Source organism: Heterodontus francisci, chromosome 7 (genome assembly GCF_036365525.1).
Source record: "Heterodontus francisci isolate sHetFra1 chromosome 7, sHetFra1.hap1, whole genome shotgun sequence".
Lineage (NCBI taxonomy): Eukaryota > Metazoa > Chordata > Chondrichthyes > Heterodontiformes > Heterodontidae > Heterodontus > Heterodontus francisci.
In genome coordinates this window covers 47,135,164-47,161,168 of record NC_090377.1, presented here as the reverse complement: position 1 = coordinate 47,161,168, position 26,005 = coordinate 47,135,164, and the positions used below count along the sequence as shown (strand labels likewise).

The 26,005-nt window shown below is 43.3% G+C and overlaps 1 protein-coding gene across 1 annotated transcript in view; it reads right to left on the bottom strand.

Moving 5' to 3' along the window:
• The window catches only part of LOC137371955 (inactive dipeptidyl peptidase 10-like), a 939,618-nt gene that overhangs the window by 196,707 nt on the left and 716,906 nt on the right, over nucleotides 1–26,005 (bottom strand). Inside the window, exon 8 of the mRNA XM_068035118.1 lies at nucleotides 8,340–8,460. Within this exon, the coding sequence (XP_067891219.1) occupies nucleotides 8,340–8,460 (121 nt within the window). The remainder of the gene's footprint in view (nucleotides 1–8,339; nucleotides 8,461–26,005) is intronic.

Sequence of the window (26,005 nt, the reverse complement as noted above, 5' to 3'; positions counted from 1 at the left end):
TACCTGGATTATCCCTGCTACCCTTCTTAAACAAGGGGACAACATTAGCAATTCTCCAGTCCTCCGGGACCTCACCCGTGTTTAAGGATGTTGCAAAGATATCAGTTAAGGCCCCAACTATTTCCTCTCTCGCTTCCCACAGTAACCTGGGATAGATCCCATCCGGACCTGGGGACTTGTCCACCTTAATGCCTTTTAGAATACCCAACACTTCCTCCCTCCTTATGCCGACTTGACCTAGAGTAATCAAACATCTGTCCCTAACCTCAACATCCGTCATGTCCCTCTCCTCGGTGAATACCGATGCAAAGTACTCGTTTAGAATCTCACCCATTTTCTCTGACTCCACGCATAACTTTCCTCCTTTGTCCTTGAGTGGGCCAATCCTTTCTCTAGTTACCCTCTTGCTCCTTATATATGAATAAAAGGCTTTGGGATTTTCCTTAACCCTGTTTGCTAAAGATATTTCATGACCCCTTTTAGCCCTCTTAATTCCTCGTTTCAGATTGCGCCTACAATCACGATATTCTTTCAAAGCTTCGTCTTTCTTCAGCCGCCTAGACCTTATGTATGCTTCCTTTTTCCTCTTAGCTAGTCTCACAATTTCACCTGTCATCCATGGTTCCCTAATCTTGCCATTTCTATCCCTCATTTTCACAGGAACATGTCTCTCCTGCACGCTAATCAACCTCTCTTTAAAAGCCTCCCACATATCAAATGTGGATTTACCTTCAAACAGCTGCTCCCAATCTACATTCCCCAGCTCCTGCCGAATTTTGGTATAGTTGGCCTTCCCCCAATTTAGCACTCTTCCTTTAGGACCACTCTCGTCTTTTTCCATGAGAATTCTAAAACTTACGGAATTGTGATCACTATTCCCAAAGTAGTCCCCTACTGAAACGTCAACCACCTGGCCCGGCTCATTCCCCAACACCAGGTCCAGTATGGCCCCTTCCCGAGTTGGACTATTTACATACTGCTCCAGAAAACCCTCCTGGATGCTCCTTACAAATTCTGCTCCATCTGGACCTCTAACACTAAGTGAATCCCAGTCAATGTTGGGAAAATTAAAATCTCCTATCACCACCACCCTGTTGCTCCTACATCTTTCCATAATCTGTTTACATATTTGTACCTCTATCTCACGCTCGCTGTTGGGAGGCCTGTAGTACAGCCCCAACATTGTTACCGCACCCTTCCTATTTCTGAGTTCTGCCCATATTGCCTCACAGCTCGAGTCCTCCATAGTGCCTTCCTTCAGCACAGCTGTGATATCCTCTTTGACCAGTAATGAAACTCCTCCACCCCTTTTAACTCCCTCTCTATCCCGCCTGAAGCATCGGTATCCTGGGATATTTAGTTGCCAATCATGCCCTTCCCTTAACCAAGTCTCAGTAATAGCAATAACATCATACTCCCAGGTACTAATCCAAGCCCTAAGTTCATCTGCCTTACCTACTACACTTCTTGCATTAAAACAAATGCACCTCAGACCACCAGTCCCTTTGCTTTCATCATCTGCTCCCTGCCTACTCTTTCCCTTAGTCACGCTGACTTCATTATCTAGTTCCTTACAGGCTTTAGTTACTACCTGCTTACTCTCCACTGACCTCATTTGGTTCCCACCCCCCTGCCACATTAGTTTAAACCCTCCCCAACAGCGTTAGCAAAAGCACTCCCAAGGACATTGGTTCCAGTCCGGCCCAGGTGTAGACCGTCCAATTTGTAATAGTCCCACCTCCCCCAAAACCGGTCCCAATGTCCCAAAAATCTGAACCCCTCCCTCCTGCACCATCTCTCAAGCCATGCATTCATCCTGACTATTCTTTCATTTCTACTCTGACTATCACGTGGCACTGGTAGCAATCCTGAGATTACTACCTCTGAGGTCGTACTTTTTAACTTGGCTCCTAACTCCCTAAATTCTGCTTGTAGGACCTCATCCCGTTTTTTACCTATATCATTGGTGCCTATGTGCACAACGACAACTGGCTGTTCACCCTCTCCCTTCAGAATGTTCTGCAGCCGATCTGAGACATCCCTGACCCGTGCACCTGGCAGGCAACATACCATTCGGGAGTCTCGTTTTCGACCACAGAACCGCCTATCTACTCCCCTTACAATCGAATCCCCTATGACTATAGCCCTTCCACTCTTTTTCCCGCCCTTCTGAACAGCAGAGCCAGCCACGGTGCCATGAACCTGGCTACTACTGCCTTCCCCTGGTGAGCCATCTCCCTCAACAGTATCCAAAACGGTATACCTGTTGTGGAGGGAGATGACCGCAGGGGTCACCTGCGCTGCCTTCCTGCTCTTTCTCTGCCTTTTGGTCACCCATTCCCTTTCTCCCTCAGCAATCCTAATCTGCGGTGTGACCAATTCGCTAAACGTGTTATCCACGACCTCCTCAGCATCGCGGATGCTCCAAAGTGAGTCCATCCGCAGCTCCAGAGCCGTCATGCGGTCTAACAAGAGCTGCAGCTGGACACACTTCCTGCACATGAAGGAGTCAGGGACATCAGCCATGTCCATGAGCTCCCACATTGAGCAAGAGGAGCATGTCACGGGTCTGAGAACTCCTGCCATTTTTAATCTTAAGCTTAAACTTAGTTAAATGAAAAAGGAACGAAAAGTTTTTAACCAATCACATGATAATAAAAAAAAGAGAAATAGAAAAAGCCTTACCTTATCTACACACCACCGAGTCCTTTTTTTTTGGTTAGAGGAGGAGGGCGGGTGGGAGACACTACTGGTGTAGTGTCTCAGGTTCAGAAACGGCCCAAATATATAGGGTTTTACTTACCCAGCAGCCCCCTGGTCTCCGCCAAAAACAAAAGGAAATTAAGTTTACTTTAAACTGACCTTCCCAGCTGCTCACTCGCTCGCACTCTCTGCTCCCGAAAAAGCTGCTGCAGTGAAAGGCAAGTTATTTTAAACGGCCCAAATATATAGGGTTTTACTTACCCAGCAACCCCCTAGTCTCTGCCGAAAACAAAAGGAAATTAAGTTTACTTTAAACTGACCTTCCCAGCTGCTCACTCGCTCGCATTCTCTGCTCCCGAAAAAGCTGCTGCAGTGAAAGGCAAGTTATTTTAAACGGCCCAAATATATAGGGTTTTACTTACCCAGCAGCCCCCTAGTCTCCGCCGAAAACAAAAGGAAATTAAGTTTACTTTAAACTGACCTTCCCAGCTGCTCACTCGCTCGCACTCTCTGCTCCCGAAAAAGCTGCTGCAGTGAAAGGAAAAAGCTGCTGCAGTGAAAGATGGAGACAAAGCAAAATTTGGTTGCTAATTTGCCATGCAATAATTCATGCATAATATATGCAAAGAGAAGGTTGGTTTGCAACATTGTAACTGATTTTCCAATCCACTTCCTGGGAATATGATATTATCTCTACAATCTAATATATCCCACTATTTATGAAGGGAGAAGATATCTTGAATTTGACATTTTTTGAAAACAAACACTGACAAACAGTTTTTTTACCCTTTTCAATAGAGTAAGTCTTCAGTGTAGGTTAAGGAAATACTGTGAAGCAAAACTTTTCACAAAATAAAAAAATCCAACTCAGAAAGAGAAATAATGAGGAAGTAGGTTGTGAACAAAAAAAGATAGAAAACCTCCAGGAATGAGAAAAAATAACAATTTCTCATGGCTTATTTGGTAAACATCCTCTATGGTGCAGAACTGAGTCATAATGATTGTAAAAGTTCCCAGCTCTGGTCCCAAAAATATGCTTAGTTAGCTGATCACAGATAGCATTGCAGTGTAGATGCTATAATTGGCCTTGGTGCTTTAGTCTTGGGAGTCCAGTGAGCTCTGCTGGAATTTGCTAATCTGTGGTGTTGGATGAAGGCAGGATTGGGCTCAGTTGTGGTGCCTCTGTGACAGAGGGGACCCATTCCATTCCAAGTTGGAAGAATTTTCACTTTGTATGTATGCACATGAATTTCTGGCTAATCTTAGAAATTTTAAAATGGAAACCTTGCCTCCTTCTCCTGTTTGTTAAGAATTCTTTGGAGTGATCTTAGTGATCTGCACTTCCTGTGCCACTACAAAAATACTTTTGACCATTGTGTCATGCAGGCCCCCACCTGCCAAGAATGAGGCATATTAATTTTGTCATATGAACAATGATTTTAAACCTGCTGGGAAGAAGAGAAGGCCTGTTACAAGGGCTGCCAGACACTTAGCTGAGAAACATTTGCATACTAACAGACAGTGCTTGTGGAGACAAAAGGACCATTCCCTGACACATTCAACCCATAATGGATTTTGATCATCAGAAACTGAAGGTGTAAGGTAGAGTATTCCAGAGACTGCTAACATGATACAATCCACAAGAGCCAGGACTGGTTCAACCAGCTGGTCATATGACTAACTGGTTGGTCTCGGGTTTTTTGAACTAGTCACAGTGTTTTTGAATTGGGAAAGACTGTTTGCTCCTGGACTGAGAAGATCTCTCTTGTCTGCTCCCACTTCTTTCTCACAAGCCTCTGGACCCACTGAGGACACATGGACTTCAAGAGAGAAAAGTCTCCTACAGAGAACAAGGTTTAAGAAGAATACTGGGCCCCAACAAAAAGCAAGACCTACCTACAATCAAGGACTTTACAGCGAGCTGGAAGAACAGTAACCAAAACCATCTTCAGATCTTGCCTCAAACTTTTCCACTTTATTTCTTCTGCTCTTTTCTGCATGTGTGTATCACAAATGCATGCTAGCATGGGCGCGTTGCGTATCCGTAGGTGTTAATCGAATTAGAGCTTAATAAAGTTCAACCTTTTTTATTTAAACCTAAGAAAACCTGTTTGGCTAGTTTCATTGCCTTATAATCGGAAGTTAGTGAACAAGGATTCACCAAGGGGGGAGCTAAAAACAGTGTTTAAAATTAAACTCTGTTATGGTAAGACCAGGTGAGGGCAGGGAGGGAACTCTAGATCCCTTTCTCGCCTGGTCGTAACAATTGTTATACCTTCTGCCGCACCTCCCTCTTCCTTCAATTGGCCTGGCCCTTACGCTTAATGGTCTTCTACCAGCTCACTTTATTAGGCCATTGAATTTTTCCCTCCTCCATCCTCTCCCGATCAGTAAGCTCCCTATTAGTGCTCATTTAGCGCTGGCTCCTTGCTGCTTTCATTTAAATGAGGCCCAAACATAAAAATGAGTTACATCAGAATAGGTATTGGGATTGCTCTGCCCACTCTGCAACTGATGTATACCCCACATCAAAATCTCTATCCCCTGATTCCCCCCGACCATGTCTCGACAGGAGGATTTGAGTGCATTGCACTGCATTCCTACCTGTCTGGCAATTGTGAAGAACTTCTACAAACAGTCCTTCTTTGAGTCAATATTGGTTTGATTAACTTCTCAGAAGCATATTCCCCCATTTAGGGCTGAGCTTGTACTTCCTAACCAGTGTTAGCAGATGCAGAACCTACATTAGTAGTAGAAATCATTAACAATGATCATCAGGCTGTCAACTGACCATCCACTACTTTGCCATTATTCCAGATGATAGAAATAATAATGACAAAAATGCTTGTAATCTCATATTCGACAAATCAAAAATTGGAGGACTAATTTGTGATTCTTTGCTATTAGTGGGGTGGCACACTCTCAGGGAGCAGTGTCTATAATTTTCTTCGGTTCACTTATTTGAATGGGTGGAATATTGTGGGCCTACAGTTTCCCACAATGCAAAGTGCAGGGACATGGAAGTGGCCTCAGGAGTATGTGGTGGCATCCTGCATTGTATGTAACCCAGTTGCATAAGAGTAAATGGTTCTCTCTGTGGCATGACATATCATATAATTCATATTTAGGACATGGTAGACTTGTGCTTATAGTACCTGGCTTTCAATCCACAAGTTACAAGTTCAGAAACTGAATTCCATAAAACCAGGTAATTAGTGGGCTGGCACCAGAAAAAAGTGTGATTGAGTTGTTGTAAAAACCCAACTGGTTCATTAATGTCAGGGAACTTATCATGCTGCCTGTTCTACATGCAATTCCAGTCTTATACTGTGTGATGCTAATGCCCTCAGAGAAACTAGGGGCTGGATTTTGTTCTCTCCCAGGTGTCGGGGTCCATGGTGGGGAGTGGGGGGGGGGGCAAAGATGCCTCTGGGAGAGGGCTGCCACACATCCTGATGCTGGGAGGGCCTGGCCTGGTATTACTGGCGGCGGTGGCAAGGCCTCGTGGTAGCCTTCCCGTCACTCAGCAATGGGACATGCATTTGAATATTTAAATAAATTAAAATTCATGAATTAATGGTACTTATGCCGCGCCTCATGTCCTGCTGCGATCTTCGGCCCAGTGGCTGGCATTCCTGCACCTTCGGATCCCCGTCCGGGGAAATGAAGAGCCACACTGGTGGGGAGGGTGAAGAAGGCAAGATTATCAGTGCGGGAGCAGGGGGTGGGGACGGGGTCAAAGTAACATAATTGGTGTAGGGGATGGTGGGAAGGGTTATAGTTTAAGGTTTATGCAGTTTGGGGGTGGGGGGGGTGGACAAGGTGGGCAACCTAAGTGTTTTGGAGCGGTAGAGGGCAAATCATTAATTAAATTGTTATGGGGGTAGGTGGGAGAAGGACAGAAGAAATGTTTTTATTTATTTTTATTTACTTGCGATTTAAATATGTAAATTTACTGGAAGGGCTCAAAGCTCTTTAAAAATGGCGCATAGGCAGCTGACACCATTGCCAGGGATGGATGGGATTCCAGGGGGCGGGGGAGAGGGGAGGGTGGTACGGCAGCCCCCCCCCACGGCTATTTAAATGAGCCGCCACATGGAAGATTGTGGTGGCTCCGCGACATGCCATCGGCAGCGAGCACAGAAGATTCAGCCCCAGGAATGTGCAATAAACACTGATTTGCTGGTGTTGTCTACACCTGAAGAACAATGAAATAATGGCAAGTAGTGGTACAGACATTACGGAGATTCTGCTACATACTGCAGGAAGAGATTTAATGACCTCATAAGGATGGCCAATGTAAGTTCTCTATGAGGCAAAGCAAGTGGCTGTGTATTGTCTAGTTTAATAGATCTGAGAACCGTAAAAGAGAAATTAATATTGCTTGGATTACTTGGAGATTCCACAAACCTTTAGGATCTAAAGGCACAAAATTATAAATGGACAAGGTCATTAAAATCGCCACAAAATTGTAAAAAAAAAGACACTTTGAAAAATTACTAGCTTATTTTATGGAGTCATATTGCCGGATTTAGTGGGGTGGCAGGGGTCCCAATTAACTGGCTATTGCTAGGGTGGCCGTACCTGTTAAGGACGGCCACCTGTCCCCAAGAGCTGCTGGTTAATCAGCTCAGCAAGCTCAGCAGCGTCACCAGGAGTAGTGGCCACTGTTGGGATTGCAACTGCAGGAGGAGGGCCCATTGCTGGACAAGCACCCTCACAACCATGTAAGTGGGGTCTGGGGTCACTGGGGCCAGTCAGACAGGCCCTGGCGAGGTAGGGGTTTGGGGGCGTGGTTGGTGTGGGCAGGTGGTGCCATTGCTGCGGGAGCAGCCACTACCGCTGGGAGGCCCCTCTGTGGGCCAATGAGTGCCCAAAAAGGAGAAACACCTTCCCCCCGCCCTAGAGTCCGCTGGGGGCTCAGGCTTTACCTAGCGGTCTCCCCACGAGGTGGAGGGCCTCCACGCTGTTGGTAAAATGACAGCAGATGCAGGAAGAGGCCCTAAATTGGCCACTTAAATGGCTCAATTGAGCTCTGGGTGGGTGCGCTGTCCACCACCTTTCCCGCCACTGGCAAGATGCCCTGGCAGTGGGAAGACAACGGGCACACCACCTTCTGATGTCAGCTTGCCAGCCTTCCCACCTCCCAGCTGGTCCCCAAAGGACCGGTAAAATCCAGCCCATAACCATGGTTTAGAGTCACAAAGCCGTAGTCATTATAGCACAGAAGGAGGCCATTCAGCCCATCGAGTCCATGCAGGCCCTCTGTTGATCAATCCTATTAGTACCATTGCCCCACTCTATCCCCGCAGTCCTGCAAGATTATAGAGTCATATAGGTTTATAGTCATATAATCTATCTTGAAAGCATTTCTGATGAAAAGAAAACATTTTATTCCCACTTCTTGTTTTTGACACTTATGGACATGTTGTATTGAGGTCAATATTGTTTCACATAAAAGCAATGTCATTTGTGTTTAATTTGAAAATGCTATTTTCAGAATGTCGGCTGCTGACACTCATGCAGAAAATAAAAGTATAGTTTCCACTATGTGGAATAGGAAATATGATAGTATCATTTATTTACCTTGAGTTTTACTTCAGGCATTTGTGTTCAATAAATTTGATGCCTCTTACCTTCATATAACCAGTCTGCAATGCCATTGTAGATTATCCCCTCTTTCCCAGATGAGGTAAGGCGCAGGGCACTACTCTTTACTTCGGTCTGGTAGTAGATGTTATTTTCAAAAATATAGACCTTGGATTTAAAACAAGGAACATATACTCATTGAATGAATTCAAATTTCAAACTTTACATTGTAGCTACTGATCTCAGGAAAACAGAGTTGTGCCTCTACCCATAAGTTTGAAGTTTATTCGGAGTGCCCCGTTTTCTGAAAATAGTTAAGTAAGCTCTGCTTCAGTTTATGAAATGTCCATGAGGTCCAATGAATCCAAATGTAATGGTGATGTGTTGTCTGATCTTGGGTTACCTAGAGTCTTGACTATCACCCATTTCTAATTATTAAACCAAATATTTACTTGATTTTACTGCACAAGGCTGTTATATTAATGCAGTTACTATTTGATAGAAAGTGGGGAAATAATTTAAGTTGTGATTTTGGCAACTTGAGATTCTTTTGCTTTAGGACCGTGGGCAATAATTTGCTATGCCACTCATTGGATTATTACTTATACTTACTTCATCATGACTTGTATTTCATAATAGTTAAACTAGCTTTGAAGAATATTGATTGCAACAAGCAAAGTAATTGTAACCTTTACAACTGAATCATCCAACAGATTAATTATTTTATGCTCTATCTCATCATGCACCCAAATTACTAAAATATCTGCACAATTCCCCAGAACAATGATTATCTGGAAAGCTCACATTTCAATGTTAAACACAGCACTGATCCAAGAATAACAATTTACTTCTACTGAATACAGGTGTATTAGACACATTTAGCCTTACTCCAGATTATTAGAACAATTGAGTCAACATTTGGAGCATTTAGTTCATATACAATCCAGTATGAATTAATGGTACAAAAACAAGAAATGCTGGAATCACTCAGCAGGTCTGGCAGCATCTGTGGAAAGAGAAGCAGAGTTAACGTTTCGGGTCAGTGACCCTTCTTCGGAATTAATGGTACATGAAAATGAAATTGCTTGAAATAAAAATGCATAATTGTAAAAGTAATAATTATAGATATTCTAAGTTATTCAATTTTAGTGTTTTCTTCTATAAAGATTAATGACACGCAAGGCCCAGAATGGAGAGGTAATCTGCTTAGGACTGTCCTACAATTTAACAGATGAATTTTTTTTTAGACATGGAATAAAATTAAATTTTGTTTGTTTCATTTTTTCATATAACTAACAATATTAAATGGCAAGAATAGTGTAATTAATATCTATATATTTTATATATAAAATTGCATCCAATTATTGATAGTTGTTCAAGAATAAATACAGTGTAATTAATAATTATATATAATATACATTTATATCTATCCATCTATATCTCTAACAATATAGACATAAATAGGTGGATATATATACATTAATGTTGTAACTTAAAATAATAGCCACCTTATTAAAATAGAACTAGATGTCAAACCTACACATTTAAAGACCTAAGAAAGCAGAAATATTTTCTTTCAAATATACTTTGAAAAATGCTACAGTGAGAAGCTCAAAATATCATGTAGTCCAACATAATTTTTTTTTTATATAAATGATCCCCAGAAGAGCAATGTATATATATTATATATAAACATTTAAAAGGATAATCGTATAAAACACAAATGATAATTTTGGTGGCCTTACAAATCCAACGCTTGTAATTTAAAATGGAGATTATCAAATAACATGTAAAAAGTAGTTGTGGAACACGTAGGGCTGGATTCAGGGCAGCGATCTCAGAAAATGGTGTCCTGCGCAGCCAAAGAGCCGCTGCGATCTTAAGCGTGGCGGCTCATTTAAATAGCTGGGGCGGCCTGCCCCCCACAATCATGTGGAGGGGGCAGGCTGTCTGTCCTTGGCAATAGCGTCAGCTGCCTATGCACAGGCGCTGACGCCATTTTTAAAGGGAAGTCAGCCCAGCCAGGATATTTAAATTTTTAAAGAGATATCCCCCCAGAATTACATGAAGTTCCACTGCCCCTTTCCCAACCCCCTCATAACAATTACATGAACTATTTGCCCTTCCCCCGAAAAACACTTACCTTTAACATCTGACCTTCCATCCCCCCAAAACTGCACAAAGTTTAAAGTACAACCCTTCCCACCATCCCCTACACCCAAGATGTTTATTTAACCCTGTTCCCCCCACCACACCGCCCCCGCCCGCACTGATAAACTTACCTCCCCACCAGTGTCTCTCCTCACTTCCCCAAACAGGGATCTGAAGGCACGGGAGTGCTGGCCGCCGTGCCAAAAATCATGGTGGGCCCACAAGATCGCTGCTGAGTATATTTAAATTAATTAATTTTATTGATTTAAATATTTAAATTGTGGTCCCGTTACTCAGCGGCAGGGGGGCTGCCACAGTGCCTTGCCGCCACCGGGAGGATCAGGCCAGGCCCTGCTGGTGTCGAGGTCCGTGGCGGGCCTCATCCGGAGCCACCTTCAGGAACCCCCCACCCCCCGCGCACCCTCCCCCCAACCACCATGGATCACAACGTTGAGGGCTGCTTAAAATCCAGCCATAGTTCAGCAAATTCTCATCTTTATATATAACTATGAGGCATACAAGAAATCAGACCCATTATTGGTATACTGGCCTTGAGTTTCCTTGATCACAATTACACAGAATTTGCCCCAAAACTTTTGCCAATTTCTGCACTGACCTTACCGACAGAAACTTCTGCCCAAATGTCCTGTGCCGCTCATTTGGCAATGCCAGAATGTTAAAAACTGGCATAAACCAACTGCTAGTGCCATTAATCGGGGTACTAGTGAGTGGGCTGCTGTGTTAAGCAATGGTGCTTCACTTTCAGAGCCTCTCGTCTCTGCTGTGCCGTTACTCTCCCATTATTATGCAGACTGGCGGTGTGCATACTGGGAAGGTTATTCCAGCTGCTAAGCCCCTCTAAGCATAGGTCAAAAATGTTTTGGATGCAACGAGGTTGAAGACACATCAGTTAAGTATAGCGCAGGCCTCAGTAAGAAAAAACAGTAAAAACAATTGCAAAACAAATCACTATCAAACTCCACAAATCTCAGCTACACTGAAATCAGATGTCAAAAACTGGGATAAAACAACACTAACACAGTGCCATTAATAGGGATAATAGTGAGTGGGCTGTTGTTGTGGCGCGCCTAAGTTTTTTTGGTAAAAACCTAAGCCAGCGTACAGTTTTTGTAAATCCAGGAAACCAGTAGGAGCTTGTTTTTTGCAAGGAAATATGTAAATTAAGGTTTCAGACTGTGAGCTGAATTTTATGAGCTCCTCGACGCTGTGGGTCACGGCAGGGGGGCCCGTAAAACTCTGCGGGAGAGACATGCCTCAACCCCCAACTTCGAGAAGGGCCCGCCGTATATTACTGGCAACAGGTGGACCTCAGTGCGGCCCCCCCACGCCGCCAAGCGGTGGGGCCTTCATCTACAAATTAGCCTAAATTAGATGCAAATGCACTTACCTGCTGGCGGCAGCCGTCCCACACCGATTTTACGGTAGAGCATGGCTACCCGACCCGAACCCGATGGGACACGACGACATGTGTCTGGTTCGGGTCGGGTTGGGTCGCTCTTCCGGGTCCAGCATTCGGGCTTGGGTTGGGTCGGGCACACTCTTTCACCACCTCTGGAACGTGGCTCCAATGTTAATGTACTTTTTGGACTTGAAAGGTTGTTTGGTTACAGTTTTTTTTAAGCTTGTGCAGATAAGCAACAAAGTGAAAAACGGAAGCTCGGTTATCTGATGGTCGGGTCGGGCGCGGGAAAAAATGAAAGGGCTCGGGTCGGGTTTCACTTACAGGCATTGTAACAGTTTTATCTTTATAGTCTGTCCCTCTAAACTGATCCTGAGTTACACTCTGAATCTTTATGTGTGCAAATTGGCTGCTGCATGTCTTACATTACAGCAGTGACTACACTGCAAAAGTACTTCATTGGCTGTAAAGTGCTTTGAGATGTCGAGTGGTTGTGAAAAACACATATAGATGCAAATCTTTCTTTATAATTTCTCACCACCCCCCCATCAATTACTGCATTACTATCTTTTACAAAAGGTCTATAAGAGTCAATAACATAATATATTGTCTTGAACTTATTACTGACAGAAGTTTAGATTGTTTACATAGTTTACATTGCTGTCTACCTGAGGGGTAGTAGGTATCTCCTTGGCATATAAGTACACACTTGTTTTTGTACTTTTGTCAAACAGTAACACATGTACTACTTGGTGACCTACATCTGACACTGATGGCCTGCAACTCTTTTCATGACACTCTGGAATTTTGCCAGCCAGTGCACTATCACTTGCTGCAGTATTTCTATAGCAATGTCAAGCAATGATAAAGGCTTTAGAAAATAAACATTAGGTGCCGAGAAAATGCAACAACACACTTGCACCATTTCTAATATCAATAGTTTATTCTTCATCATTTATATGGTTGATCAATAGAGAAAAGTATTGAATTATTGGTTTAGGCAACTTCTCACAGTCCTGAAATCATTTGTACAGTTCACCGGCATGAAACTAATTGTCATGCTGTTGATTACTTTAAATGCTACAGATTCAGTATAAAAAGACACTTTTTAAAAATTCATTCTTGGGATGTGAGTCTCACTACTAAGGCCAGGATTTATTGCCCATCCCTAGTTGTCCTTAAGAAGGTGGTGATGAACCACTGTCTTGAACCGTTACAGTCCATGTGGTGTGGGTACACCCACAGTGCTGTTAGGGAGGGAGTTCTAGGTTCTTGACCCAGCGACAGTGAAGGAACGGCGATATAGTTCCAAGTCAGGATGGTGTGTGACTTGGAGGGGAATTTGCAGGTCGTGGTGTTCCCATGCTTCTGCTGTCCTTGTCCTTCGAGGTGGTAGAGGTCAGGGGTTTGGAAGGTGCTGCTGAAGGAGTCTTGGCGAGTTGCTGCAGCGCATCTTGTAGTTGGTACGTACTGCTGCTACTGTGCGCTGGTGTTGGAGGGAATGAGTGTTTCAGGTGGTGCATGGAATGCCAATTAGGCGGGCTTCATTGTCTTGGATGGTGTCGAGCTTCTTGAGTGTTGTTGGAGTTGCATTTATCCAGGCAAATGGAGAGTATTCCATCAAACTCTTGACTTGTGCCTTGTAGTTGGAGGATAGGCTTTGGGGAGTCAGGTGAGTTATTCGCTGCAGAATTCCCAGCCTCTGACCTGCCCTTATAGCCAAAGTATTTATATGGCTGGTCCAGTTCAGTTTCTGGTCAATGGTAATGCCCAGTATGTTGACGGGTGAGTTTCAGCAATGGTAATACCATTGAATGTCAAAGGGAAATAGTTAGATTCTTTCTTGTTGGAGATGATCATTGCCTGGCACTTGTGTGGAATGAATGTTACTTGTCACTTAGCAGCCTGAACCTAAATATTGTCCAGATCTTGCTGCATGCAGGCGTGGGCCACTTCATTATCTGAGGAGTTGCAAATTGTACTGAACACTGTGAAATCATCAGCAAACATTCCCATTTCTGACCTTATTTGGAGGGGAGGTCATTGATGAATCATCTGATGACACTACCCTGAGGAATTCCTTCAGTGATATCCTGGGGCTGAGATGATTGGCCTCCAACAAACACAACAATCTTCCTTTGTGCTGTGCTGTCTGGTATGGTTTGCAGCATTAAAATATTGATAAGCACTTCATTGTTATACTTTCCATCACTGTAGTTTTTGCTGTACTGTCTTGTGCAAAATTCTTTGATTATTAATTTCACTTCAGCGCGTTCATTATCTGCATGGTATGATTCTGTCAAACATTACGAACAGTGCTGTTGTACTGATTTGTTTTTTCAAATATTCAGTAAATCTGTCACACACAGCATATAATCATTCCAATAATGGTATTGTCATGCAGACCCCCACCTGCCAAGAATGAGGCATATTAATTTTGACATATGAACATTGATTTTAAACTGTTGCTGGAGTGAACAAATGACTTGCTTGAAACTCACCAGACTCTTGGGTGGAAGAACATTTACATACTAAGAGACAGTGCTTAGACAGACAAAAGAATTACTTCCTGATCCAATGAACCCAAATAGATTTTGATCACCAGACACTGAAGGTGTGAGGAAGCGCAAGATGATACAATCCACAAAAGACAGGACTGGTTAAACCAGCTGGTCACATGACTAACCAGCTGATCCAAGTTTTTGAACTAGCCACAGGTCGGTTGGAATTGAGAAGATAGTTTGTAACTGAAGCTGGAACAAGCAAGCCTCTCTCCTGGCTGTCTCTCTCGCTTTCTCCCAAGCCACCGGATCCACAGAAGACACGTAAACCTCAAGAGAGAAAAGACTCCGACATCGAAACAAGTTGAAGCGTGAACTGGGCCCCAACAAACAGCAGGATTTACCGGCAACCAAAGACTCCACATTGAACTTAGAGGACTGTAGTCATAATCCCGATATTGCCTCAAACTTTTCCCCTTTATTCTTTTCTACTGTTTCTGTCTCTATCTGTGTATGTGTTTATCGCGTATGCATGCTTGCATCGCATATTCGTAGTCGTTAACCGGATTACAGTTTAAGATTAATAAACTTCCACCTTTCTTGTTTAAATCTAAGGAAACCTGTCTGATAAATAATTGAATAAAATAATTAAGTAGTTAATTGAAACACATTAAGAATGGCAGGACAGGTGATGTGGCACAGCTGCAGCATGTGGGAGCTCCTGGATGCCAGTGTGATCCAGGGCAAACATGTCTGCAGTAAGTGTTTGCGGCTTGAAGAGCTTCGGCTCAGAGTCATTGAACTGAAGGCTGAGCTGCAGACACTGTGACACATCAGGGAGGGGTAAGTTACCTGGACACTTTGTACCGGGAGGCAGTCACACCCCTTGGGACAGGGTCTTCTGATTTGTTCAGTGGTTGGAGACAGGAGAGTGTGGCTGCAGCTGAGGCAGGTAAAGGGACCCAGAGTACAGGAGTGCAGGAGTCTTAGCCTTTGCGATTTTCCAACATGTTTGAGGTTCTTTCAGCTTGTTTGGATGAGAGTGGGGGCTGCAGGGTGGATGAGCAACCTGACAATGGCACCATGGTACAGGAAGCCATTCAAGTGGAGGGAGAAAAAGGGAATGTAGTGGTAGTAGGGGACAGTATAGTTAGGGGGATTGACACTGTTCTGTGCAGCAAAGAGCGTGAGCCCAGACGGTTGTGTTGCCTGCCTGGTGCCAGGGTTTGCGACATCTGCACAGGGCTGGAGAGGAACTTACAGTGGGAGGGGGAGGATCCAGTCATCATGGTCCATGTAGGTACTAATGACATAGACAGGACAAGGAAAGAGGTTCTGCATAGTCAGTATGAGGAATTAGGCACCAAATTAAGAAGCAGAACCTCAAAGGTAATAATCTCTGGATTATTACCTGAGCCATGTGCAAATTGGCATAGGGCAAATAAGATTAGAGAAACTAATGCATGGCTCAAAGACTGGTGTGGTAGAAGTGGGTTCTGGTTCATGGGGCACTGGCACCAGTATTGGGAAGGTGGTGGCTGTACCATTGGGATGGTCTACACCTGAACCGTGCTGGGGCTGGTGTTCTAGTGAGCTGTATAATGAGAGAAGTGGAGAGGGGTTTAAACTGAACAGTGGGGGCAAGGATCAAATTTGGGAAGATATGGTAAATCAAGGAGTAGAGACAAGGCAAGAGAGGAAGGTATTAATACGGGAAATGATAAACAGACTGTGACAGGAAGGGACACAGCATATAAATCTAAGAGTAAATCAACAGATAAGGCTAGAAGTTACAAAAATAATAAAAGGACAAAACTAAAGGCTCTGTATCTGAATGAACGTAGCAATCAAAACAAAACAGATGAACTGAGAGTGCAAATAGAAATAAATAAGTACGATCTGATAGCCATTATAGAGGCATGGCTGCAGGGTGACATGGATTGGAACCTGAATATTGAAGGGTACATGGCATTTAGGAAGGACAGGAAGCTAGGAAAAGGTGGAGGGGTGAAACTGTTAATTAATGATGGTATTAGCACGATAGAAAGAGATGACCTAAGTTCAGGAAAACAGGGGATATAGAAGCAGTTTGGGCAGAGATGAGAAATCATCAAGGCAAGAAGTCACTTGTGGGAGCGGTGTACAGGCCACCTAACTGAAGGATGGGGTATAAAGGAAGAAATAATGGCAGCTTGTCAGAAAGATATGGTGATAATCATGGGGGATTTTAACCTACATATAGACTGGAAAAATCAGACAGGCAGAGGTAGCCTAGATGAGTACATAAAATGTTTTCCGGATTTCTTGGAACAGTACTTTCTGGAGCCAACCAGAGAACAGGCTATACCAGACCTGGTCTTGTGCAGCAAGATAGGATTAATTAATGATCTCATAGTTAAGGTGCGCCTAGGTAGCAGCGATCATAATATGTTTGAATTTTACATTCAGTTTGAGGGGGAGAAGAGTGGGTCCAGTTAAGTTTAAACTTAAATAAGGGCAATTATAAGGGCATGAAAGCAGAGCCAGCTAAAGTAAACTGGCAAATTAGGTTAAGGGATAGGTCAATAGAGATGCAGTGGCAGACATTTAAGGGGATATTTCAGAATACACAGGATACATTTCAACAAGAAAGAAAAATTCCAAGGGTTGGGGGTGAGGGTGGGGGGGGGGGGGGGGGGGGTGGGGGTGGGGGACCCACCATCCGTGGTTAATTAAAACAGTTAAAGATAGTATCAAATTTTAGAAAAGCATATAATTGCGCAAAGATGGGTGGCAGGTCAGAAGATTGGACAGAAAATAAAAACAGCAAAGATTGACAAGGAAGGTAAAACTACAGTATGAGAAAAAGCTAGCTAGAAATATAAAGAAAGATAGTAAGACTTTCTAATGTTATGACCAGGTGAGAAAGAGGTCTAGGGGTCCCTTTCAGCCTTCACCTAGTCTTACTGTAACAGGGTTTAATTTTAAACACACTGTGTTTTTGGTGACTCCTTGTTCACCACTTTCCAATTATAAGGAAAATAAACCTGCACAAACAGGCTTTCTTAGGTTTAGAGAAGAAAAGTTGATATTAATTAAACTTAAACTCCAATTCGGTTAATGCCTACGGATACACGAGATGCCCCATGCTAGTCCCCCCCCACCCCCCCAACCCTTGGAATTTTTGCGATATGCGATACACACATGCAAATTGTTATGATCCTATAGTTTCTTTTCTGGGAAGTATGCAGTATGCCTTTAAGGCTGGAAAAGGATCAGTATTGCTTTAAGGCAGCAAGCTCCAGCGACTGAGTCAAAGAATGCATTCTCATTGCCATAGGATACAGCCATTTGGAGCACAAGGACAAAGACACAATGTTGCCGATTGACATTTGAAACTAGCTGAAAAGCCTGGCTTTTGAGACACAGTTAACAAACACAGAAAGGCACCTGGACCAGCATGAACAGAACAGAGATCTCTGATAATTTAAACTGAAAGAAGGAAAATTAAGCTGTGATAATCTTTTATCCCTCAAAAATTCTAAAGCCAAATTGATTCATTAAAAAGAGTTTACAAGTTATTAATTGCTGGATTCATTGTTGGAGAAGAAATGCATCACTTCAACTGCTGAACTAGACTGTGGACTGTTCTACTGTTGAAGAACCTTTTTTTCCCCCCATCAGACGGCTGTAAGGACTTCAAGCAACCTTGGACTGTTCCACGTTGGAAGATTCCACTTTGGCAGGAGCATAAATCTGCAAGAATACTAATTTGTTCTAATTTAAATGTTGTTTATATCTTAGTAGTGTTTAGGAATTTAGTTTTTCTAATTAAACAGTTAATTTGTCTATCTAAAGACACCTGGTTTGGTTAGCCTCATTCAGGGGTAAATAGATGGTACAATTTGGCTGGGTTTTTCTTTAGTTTGGAAAGATTAAAATGATATGTTAGGTGATCTGTGGAGGGGTGGGACTGAATCAACACTGCATTTCTCCCACCACAATCAAAATCATATATTTTGATTGGGGCTTTGTCTTGAGCGGTCAGTTGTATCAAAATAGAGACAGAAAAGAGCAGAATAAAAATAAAGTGGAAAAATGTGAGGCAATATCTGAAGCATTGTTGCTATGGTTCTTTGAGCTCACTGTAGAGTCCTTGATTGTCGGTGGATCTTGCTTTTCGTTGGGGCCCAATGTTCTTCTTAACCCTTGTTCTCTATAGGCGACTTTTCTCTCTTGGGGTTCATGTGTCTTCAATGGATTCAGAGGCTTGTGAGAAAGAGATGGGAGCAGACAGGAGAGAGATCTTCTCAGTCCAGGAGCAAACAGACACTCTGCCCAACTGTTCGTACAAATTCAAAAAACTCAGGTTGCCCAGCAGGTTAGTGATGTGACTAGCTGGTTTGACCATGTCCATTTGTGTATTTGGCTATCTTAGTAGTAAAGCTGGAATGTGAGCTCCCCCACCTTCAATGTCTGATGATCAAAAGTCCATTGTGGGTTGAATGTGTCAGGGAATTGTTTCTTTGTCCTTCCAAACACTGTCTTTTAATATGTCAATACCTTTTCCAGTCATGGATGATCTGTTTAGCATGTCCTTTCTTTCCTCCAGTAACAGCTTAAAATCAATGTTCATGACAAAATTAATGTGCCTCATTCTTGGCAGGTGGGGGCCTAGCATGACACTACAGATATTTCAAAAAGAAAAGTTAACAAAGTGAATGTTGGTCATGTAGAAAGTGAGTCTGGGGAATTAATAATGGATAATTAGATGACAGATGAATTGAACAGGTATTTTGCATCGGTCTTCACCTTAGAAGATACAAGTAACATCCCAGAATTAGACATAAGTCAGGAAATGGAAAGGTGGGAGGAACTCATGAAAATTACAATCAGCAGGTAAGTGGTACTGAACAAATTGTTGGAGCTGCAGGCCGACAAGTCCCTGGGTCCTGATGGACTTCATCCCAGAGTCATAATGAAGTGGCTAGTGAGATAGTTGCTATGTCAGTTTTAATTTTCCAAAGTTCCCGAGATTCAGGGAACGTTCGGCTAGACTGGAAAATAGTGAATGTAACTCCTTTATTCAAAAAGGGAGGGAGACAGAAAGCAGGAAACTACAGGCCAGTTAGCTTAACATCTGTCTTAGGGAAAATGTTAGAAGCTATTATTAAAGACATTACAGCAGGGTACTTAGAAAAATTCAAGGTAATCAAGCAGAGTCAACATGAGTTTGTGAAAGGGAAATCATGTTTAACCAATTTATTGGAATTATTTGAGGGATTTACATGTGCTGTAAATGAAGGGGAACTGGTGGATGTATTGTACTTAGATTTCCAGAAGGCATTTGATAAGATGCCGCTTCAAGGGTTATTGCAAAAAATAAAAGCTCATCATGTAGTGGGTAACATAATGGCATGGATAGAAGATTGGCTAGTGAACAGGAAATAGAGAGTAGGTATAAATGGGTCATTTTCTGGTTGGCAAGATGTAATGAGTGGTATGTCACAGGGATTTGTGCTGGGGCCTCAACTTTTTACAATTTATATAAATGACTTAGATGAAGGGACCAAAGGTATGGTTGCTAAATTTGCTGATGACACAAAGATAGGTAGGAAAGTAGGTTGTGAAGAGGACATAAGGAGGCTACAAAGGGATATTGATAGGTTAAGTGAGTGAGCAAAAATCTCGCAGATGGAGTATAATGTGGGAAAATGTGATGTTGTCCATTTTGGCAGGAAGAAAATCAAAGAAACATATTATCTAAATGGTGAGAGATTGCGGAGCTCTGAGATGCAGAGTGCAGAGTGTTCTGGGTGCCGTAGTGTATGAATTGCAAAAGGTTGTTACAGCACGTAATTAGGAAAGTTAATAGAATGTTATCGCTTATTGCGAGGGGAATTGAATACAAAAGTCAGGAGGTTAGGCTTCAGCTATACAGGGCATTGGTGAGACCACATCTGGAGTATTGTGTACAGTACTGGTCTTCTTATTTAAGGAAGGATGTAAATGCGTTGGAAGCAGTTCAGAGAAGGTTTACTAGACTGATACCTGGAATGGGCAGGATACCTTATGAGGAAAGACTAGACAGGCTAGGCTTGTATCCGTTGGAATTTAGAAGAGTAAGAGGTGACTTGATTGAAACATATAAGATCCTGAGGGGTCTTGATAGGGTGGATGTGGAAACGATGTTTTCCTTAGAATCTAGAACTAGGGGTCACTGTTTAAAAATAAGGGATCACCCATTTAAAACAGAGATGAGGAGAAATTTTTTCTCTGAAGGTCATGAGTCTTTGGAACTCTCTCCCTCAAAAGGCTGTGGAAGCAGAGTCTTTGAATATGTTTAAGGCAGAGGTAGACAGGTTCTTGATAAGCAGGGGGGTGAAAGGTTATAGGGGGTAGGTGGTAATGTGGAGTAATTAGTTCAGCCATGAACTTATTGAATGGCGGTGCAGGCTCGAGGGGCCGAGTGGCCTACTCCTGTTCCTAATTTGTATGTTTGTATGTTCATATTTCTTTGCCTTACAATTGGAGCAGTGAACAAGGATTCACTGAGGGGGGAGCTAAAAACACGGTGTTTCTTAAATTTAACCCTGTTACGATTAAAAGCTGAGAGGGACCCCCTAGACCCCTTCTCACCTGGTCATAACAGTATATTGAATGAGAAAACATGATTTAGGAGTGAACAGCAAGAAATCGCCTCAAACGGACAACAGAAATTCTATGACTACTGGTTTGAATTATAGATCTGTACAATTAATACTTTTGGAATCCATGTGTTTATTAACATTTCAAAAAATTACAATGAATACTACAATATTTTTCCATGTGATTAGGCTAATATAATTCATCTTCATTTCATTGCTAATCTGAAATGCACAACCTATTAGAAAATGAACCTCCTATAGAACACACAAATAAGCGCAGATAACAAGCTAGAATTTACCAATCTCACAATATCGGGTTCCGTGGCAGGGTGGGCCAGAAGATGGTTCTAGGAGAGGTCCACCACGGAGGCTGACGCCAGGAGGGCCCGATCCCATCCTTACAGTGGTGGCGAGGCTCTGTGGCAGCCTCCCCACTGCTAGGCGACAGGACCTGGATTTAAATATTTTTAATTACTGACATGCATAAATTTAAATCAACTGACCTTAAATCTTCCGGGCCTGCCATGATCTTTGGCACGGTGGCTGACACTCCCATGCCTTCAATGTCACAGTGGCGCAGTGGTTAGCACCGCAGCCTCACAGCTCCAGTGACCCGGGTTCAATTCTGGGTACTGCCTGTGTGGAGTTTGCAAGTTCTCCCTGTGTCTGCGTGGGTTTCCTCCGGGTGCTCCGGTTTCCTCCCACATGCCAAAGACTTGCAGGTTGATAGGTTAATTGGCCATTATAAATTGCCCCTAGTATAGGTAGGTGGTAGGGAAATATAGGGACAGGTGGGGATGTGGTAGGAATATGGGATTAGTGTAGGATTAGTATAAATGGGTGGTTGATGGTCGGCACAGACTCGGTGGGCCGAAGGGCCTGTTTCAGTGCTGTATCTCTAAACTAATTCCCCCTCTGGGGAAAGCCTCCATGACACTCGAGGGGAGGCGGGAGGAGTTAAGATTTTCAGTGCGGGGGTGGGGGGAGTGGAGTCAAATAAAAGTAATGGGTGAAGGGGACGGTGGGAAGGGGTGAAATTTAAACTTTGTTCAGTCTGGGGGGGGGGGAGCGGGTCAGATTTAATAGGTGTTTTGTGGAGGGGAAGGGCAAATAGTTAATGTAATTGTTATTGAGGGTGTGGAAAAGGGTCGTTAGAAATTTATTTGACAACTTTAGGGGGTTGAAGCTTTAAAAATGGTGATAGCGCCTACACACAGGCAGCTGACGCCATTGCTGGGGATGGACAGCACATGCAGTCTGTTATTTTTTGAGTTCGCTGCCAATCTCGGTGGCAGGCTCTTAAAATCCAGCCCAACATTTGTACATGTTACTGCTTAGTACTGACAGGCAGAATGCAGCCTGACCAGGCAGATTGATCGTTTAAATAGTTCCAAGTTTCACAATCTTCATTTTTCACTGATATTGAGCTGGATTTTCCTCTGATAAACCACTTGCTTTTCAGCAATGCAGCTGATTTATTACTTAATCCCCACTCTTAAATTAGACCCAAACTATTTTCCGTCCTCTACTGTCCCCCCAAGTAGGGATTTTGACCGCTTAGACCTTGATTGCCCCACTGCATTTAAATGACAGTGAACAGGAGTGTCAAGAGAAAGCAATTGATTTCTCTGTCTTCCACTGACCCATGTTATGACCAGAACAGGGATGGTAGTACTAAGTCTGCAGCAGCAACATCATGCCAAAGTTGGTGATGGAGCAAAAGTCAGAAAATATTGCTACTTCTGCCTCTCTTCTTACTGCTTCTAGTACATCAGATATCGGTGTATTTCAATAATATTTAACTCAAATCATGAGGAAGCTTCTGGCCCCTTTAACTTTAGCTGCTCCCCTTTCCAAAGATGTACTGAGAGGCCCCTGTAGTATCATTGGATTTCTGGCATTTCAGTTGTGGGCTCCCTCTGTAGCATGGTGTTACCACTGCGAGTCAACCTTAGGTAGATAATTGACACGACTCATAAAAAAGGGTTGGGATCACAGCAGAGTTTTGATTTAAGGGCTGAAGATCTGCTCCTACCCTACTCCGCTAAGAGAAAAACAATGGTCTGGTCAATTTGGATTTTGCCATTAATTAATGTATTCTCTGAAATGCATGAAGTTAGAGAGAAAATGATATATCCCTTAACACTGAACAGTAATGCTGTTTCTTTATTCAATGCTGGTATCAGACTATAATGAGTTATTAAAGTTGTATTTGCATCTTCCCTCCCACAAAGTTCTTTGTGTCAATAATTGACCTTGCAAATAGTTGGCCAGGTTCAAAACAATGGGCTGGATTTTAAAGCCCCTGCGTCATCGGGAACGGTGGTGGGGGGGCGGGAAATGAAGATCGATGCGGCAGAGGCCCACCATCAACGGCGACAGGTCATGTGCCGCTCTCGGCGGCAGTGAGGCCTCGTGGCGGCTACCCCGCCACTCAGCCATGGGACCTCCATTTAAATATGTAAATTAATTTACATACCTGATTTAATAAGGGTCCCGTCGCCTCCTTGATCGCCGCACCAATTTTCATTCGGGCAGACGACACTTCGAATCCTCATACAGGAAAATGTGGCGTGACACCTGGGGGGAGGGGGGCGAGGAGGAATTTTTTCTCTGCGGGAGTGGAGGAGTGGGGTTACAATGATGAGGATTGGTCAGGGGGGGCGTTGTTGGGAAGGGGTATCTCTAGTATAATGGGGAAGGGTGAACAGCCAGAGGTCATGGTCTACGTTGGTACCAAAGACATAGGTAAGAAGGGGGAATGAGGTCCTGAAAGCAGATTTCAGGGAGCTAGGAAGGAGATTAAAAAGCAGGGTCTCAAAAGCAATAATCTCAGGATTACTCCCAGACTCACGTGCTATTGAGCATAAAATTAGGAGAATTGAGCGATTGAACATGTGGCTGTAGACCTGGTACAGGAGGGAGGGCACCAGATTTCTGAGGCATTGGAACCAGTTCTGAGGCAGGTGGGACCTGTACAAGAGGAACGGGTTGCATCTTGGAAGGACAGGAATGAACATCCTTGCAGGGAGATTTGCGAGCGCTGTTGGGGAGGGTTTACACTAAATTGTCAGGGAGATGGGAACCTGAGAGGGAGCTCAGATTGGATGGAAGCAAAACTGGTAACTTGCCAGGGGTGTGGGAACCAGGAGGAAGTATGAGAGAGGAATATCAAGGTGCACAGAATACTGGGGTTGACAGATAGCACAAGAGTAGGTAATAAGTTATTAGGTAGGGTCATTGTATGGGAGAAAGTAATAAAGTCTATATCAGGATTAATGTGCATGTATATGAATGCACGGAGTGTGGTTAATAAGACTGGTGAGGTACAGGCACAGATTGCCATGTGGAAATATGATGTGGCTATAACAGAGACCTGGCTCAAAGAAGGGCAGGACTGGGTGTTAAATATTCCTGGATACAAGGTGTTTAGGAAAGATAGGAAAGGAAAAAATGGGGAGGTGTGGCAGTATTGATTAAGGAGAGCATTGCAGTGCTGGAGAAAAAGGATGTCGCAGAGGGGTCGATGACAGATTCAATTTGGCTAGAACTGAAGAACAACAAAGGTGCGGTTACATTGCTCGGTGTTGTCTATAGGCCACCAGCTAGTAGGAAGGACATGGAGGAACAAATTTGCAAGGAAATTACAGAAAAGTGCAAATATTATAGGGTAGTTATAATGGGGGACCTTAATTATCCAAACACAGACAGGGATAATAGTAGTGTAAAGGGCAGTGAGGGGTAAGAGTTCCTCGAGTGCGTTCTGGATAATTTTCTGCAACAGTATGTTGCTAGTCCAAGGAGAAAGGAGGTACTGCTAGACCTGGTTCTTGGGAATGAGGTGGGCCAAGTGGATCAAGTATCAGTAGGAGAGCATTTAGGGGATAGTGATTATTTTATCATAATGTTGAGGCTGACTATGGAAAAGGACAAAGAGCAATCCAGGGTAAGAATAATTAACTGGGGGAAGGCTAACTTCGATAGGGTAAGAATGGAGCTGGGGCGAATAAATTGGAGTCAAAAGCTGGCAGGAAAACCGGTAGATGAACAATGGGCTACCTTCAAAGAAGAGATAATTCAGACACAGTCAAGGTATGTTCCCTCGAAGGGGAAAAGTCAGGCAAACATATCCAGAGCTCCCTGGATGACAAAAGAGGTGGAGATTAAGATAAAGAAGAAAAAGTGTGCTTATTACTGATCCTAGGTAGAAAATACTATTGAGAACCAAGCTGAATATACAAGGTCCAGAGGGGAAGTCAAAAAGCAAATAAGAGAAACAAAGAGAGAGCACGAAAAGAGACTGGCAGCTAGCATTAAAGGAAATCCCAAAGTTTTCTATCGGCATATAAATAGTAAAATGGTGGTAAAAGGAGGAGTGGGGCCAATTAAGGACCAGAAAGGGGACTTATGCATGAAGGCAGAAGGCATAGCTGAGGTATTAAATGAATACTTTGCATCTGTCTTTACCTAGGAAGAAGATGCAACCCAGGCAATGTTGAAAGAGGAGATAATGCAGACACTAGAGGGGTTTAAAATTGATAAAGAGGAAGTATTAGATAGGCTGTCTGTACTTGAAGTGGATAAAGCACCAAGGTTGGAAGAGATGCATCCAAGGATACTGAGGGAAGTGAGGGTGGAAATCGCAGAAGCACTGGCCATAATTTATCAGTCTTCCTGAGACTCAGGGATGGTGGCAGAGGACTGTAGAATTGCAAACGTTACACACTTGTTCAAAAAAAAGGTGTAAAGATAAGCCCAGCAACTACAGGCCAGTCAGTTTAACTTCCGTGGTGGAAAAACTTATAGAAAAAATAATTCGGGACAAAATCAATCGTCACATGGACAAATGCGAGTTAATTAAGGAAAGCTAGCATGGATTTCTTAAGGGAAAATCATGATTTAACTAACTTGTTGGAGTTTTTTGAGGAGGTAACAGAGAGGGTTGATGAGGGCAATGCTGTTGATGTGGTGGATATGGACTTTCAAAAGGCGCTTGATACAGTGCCACACAACAG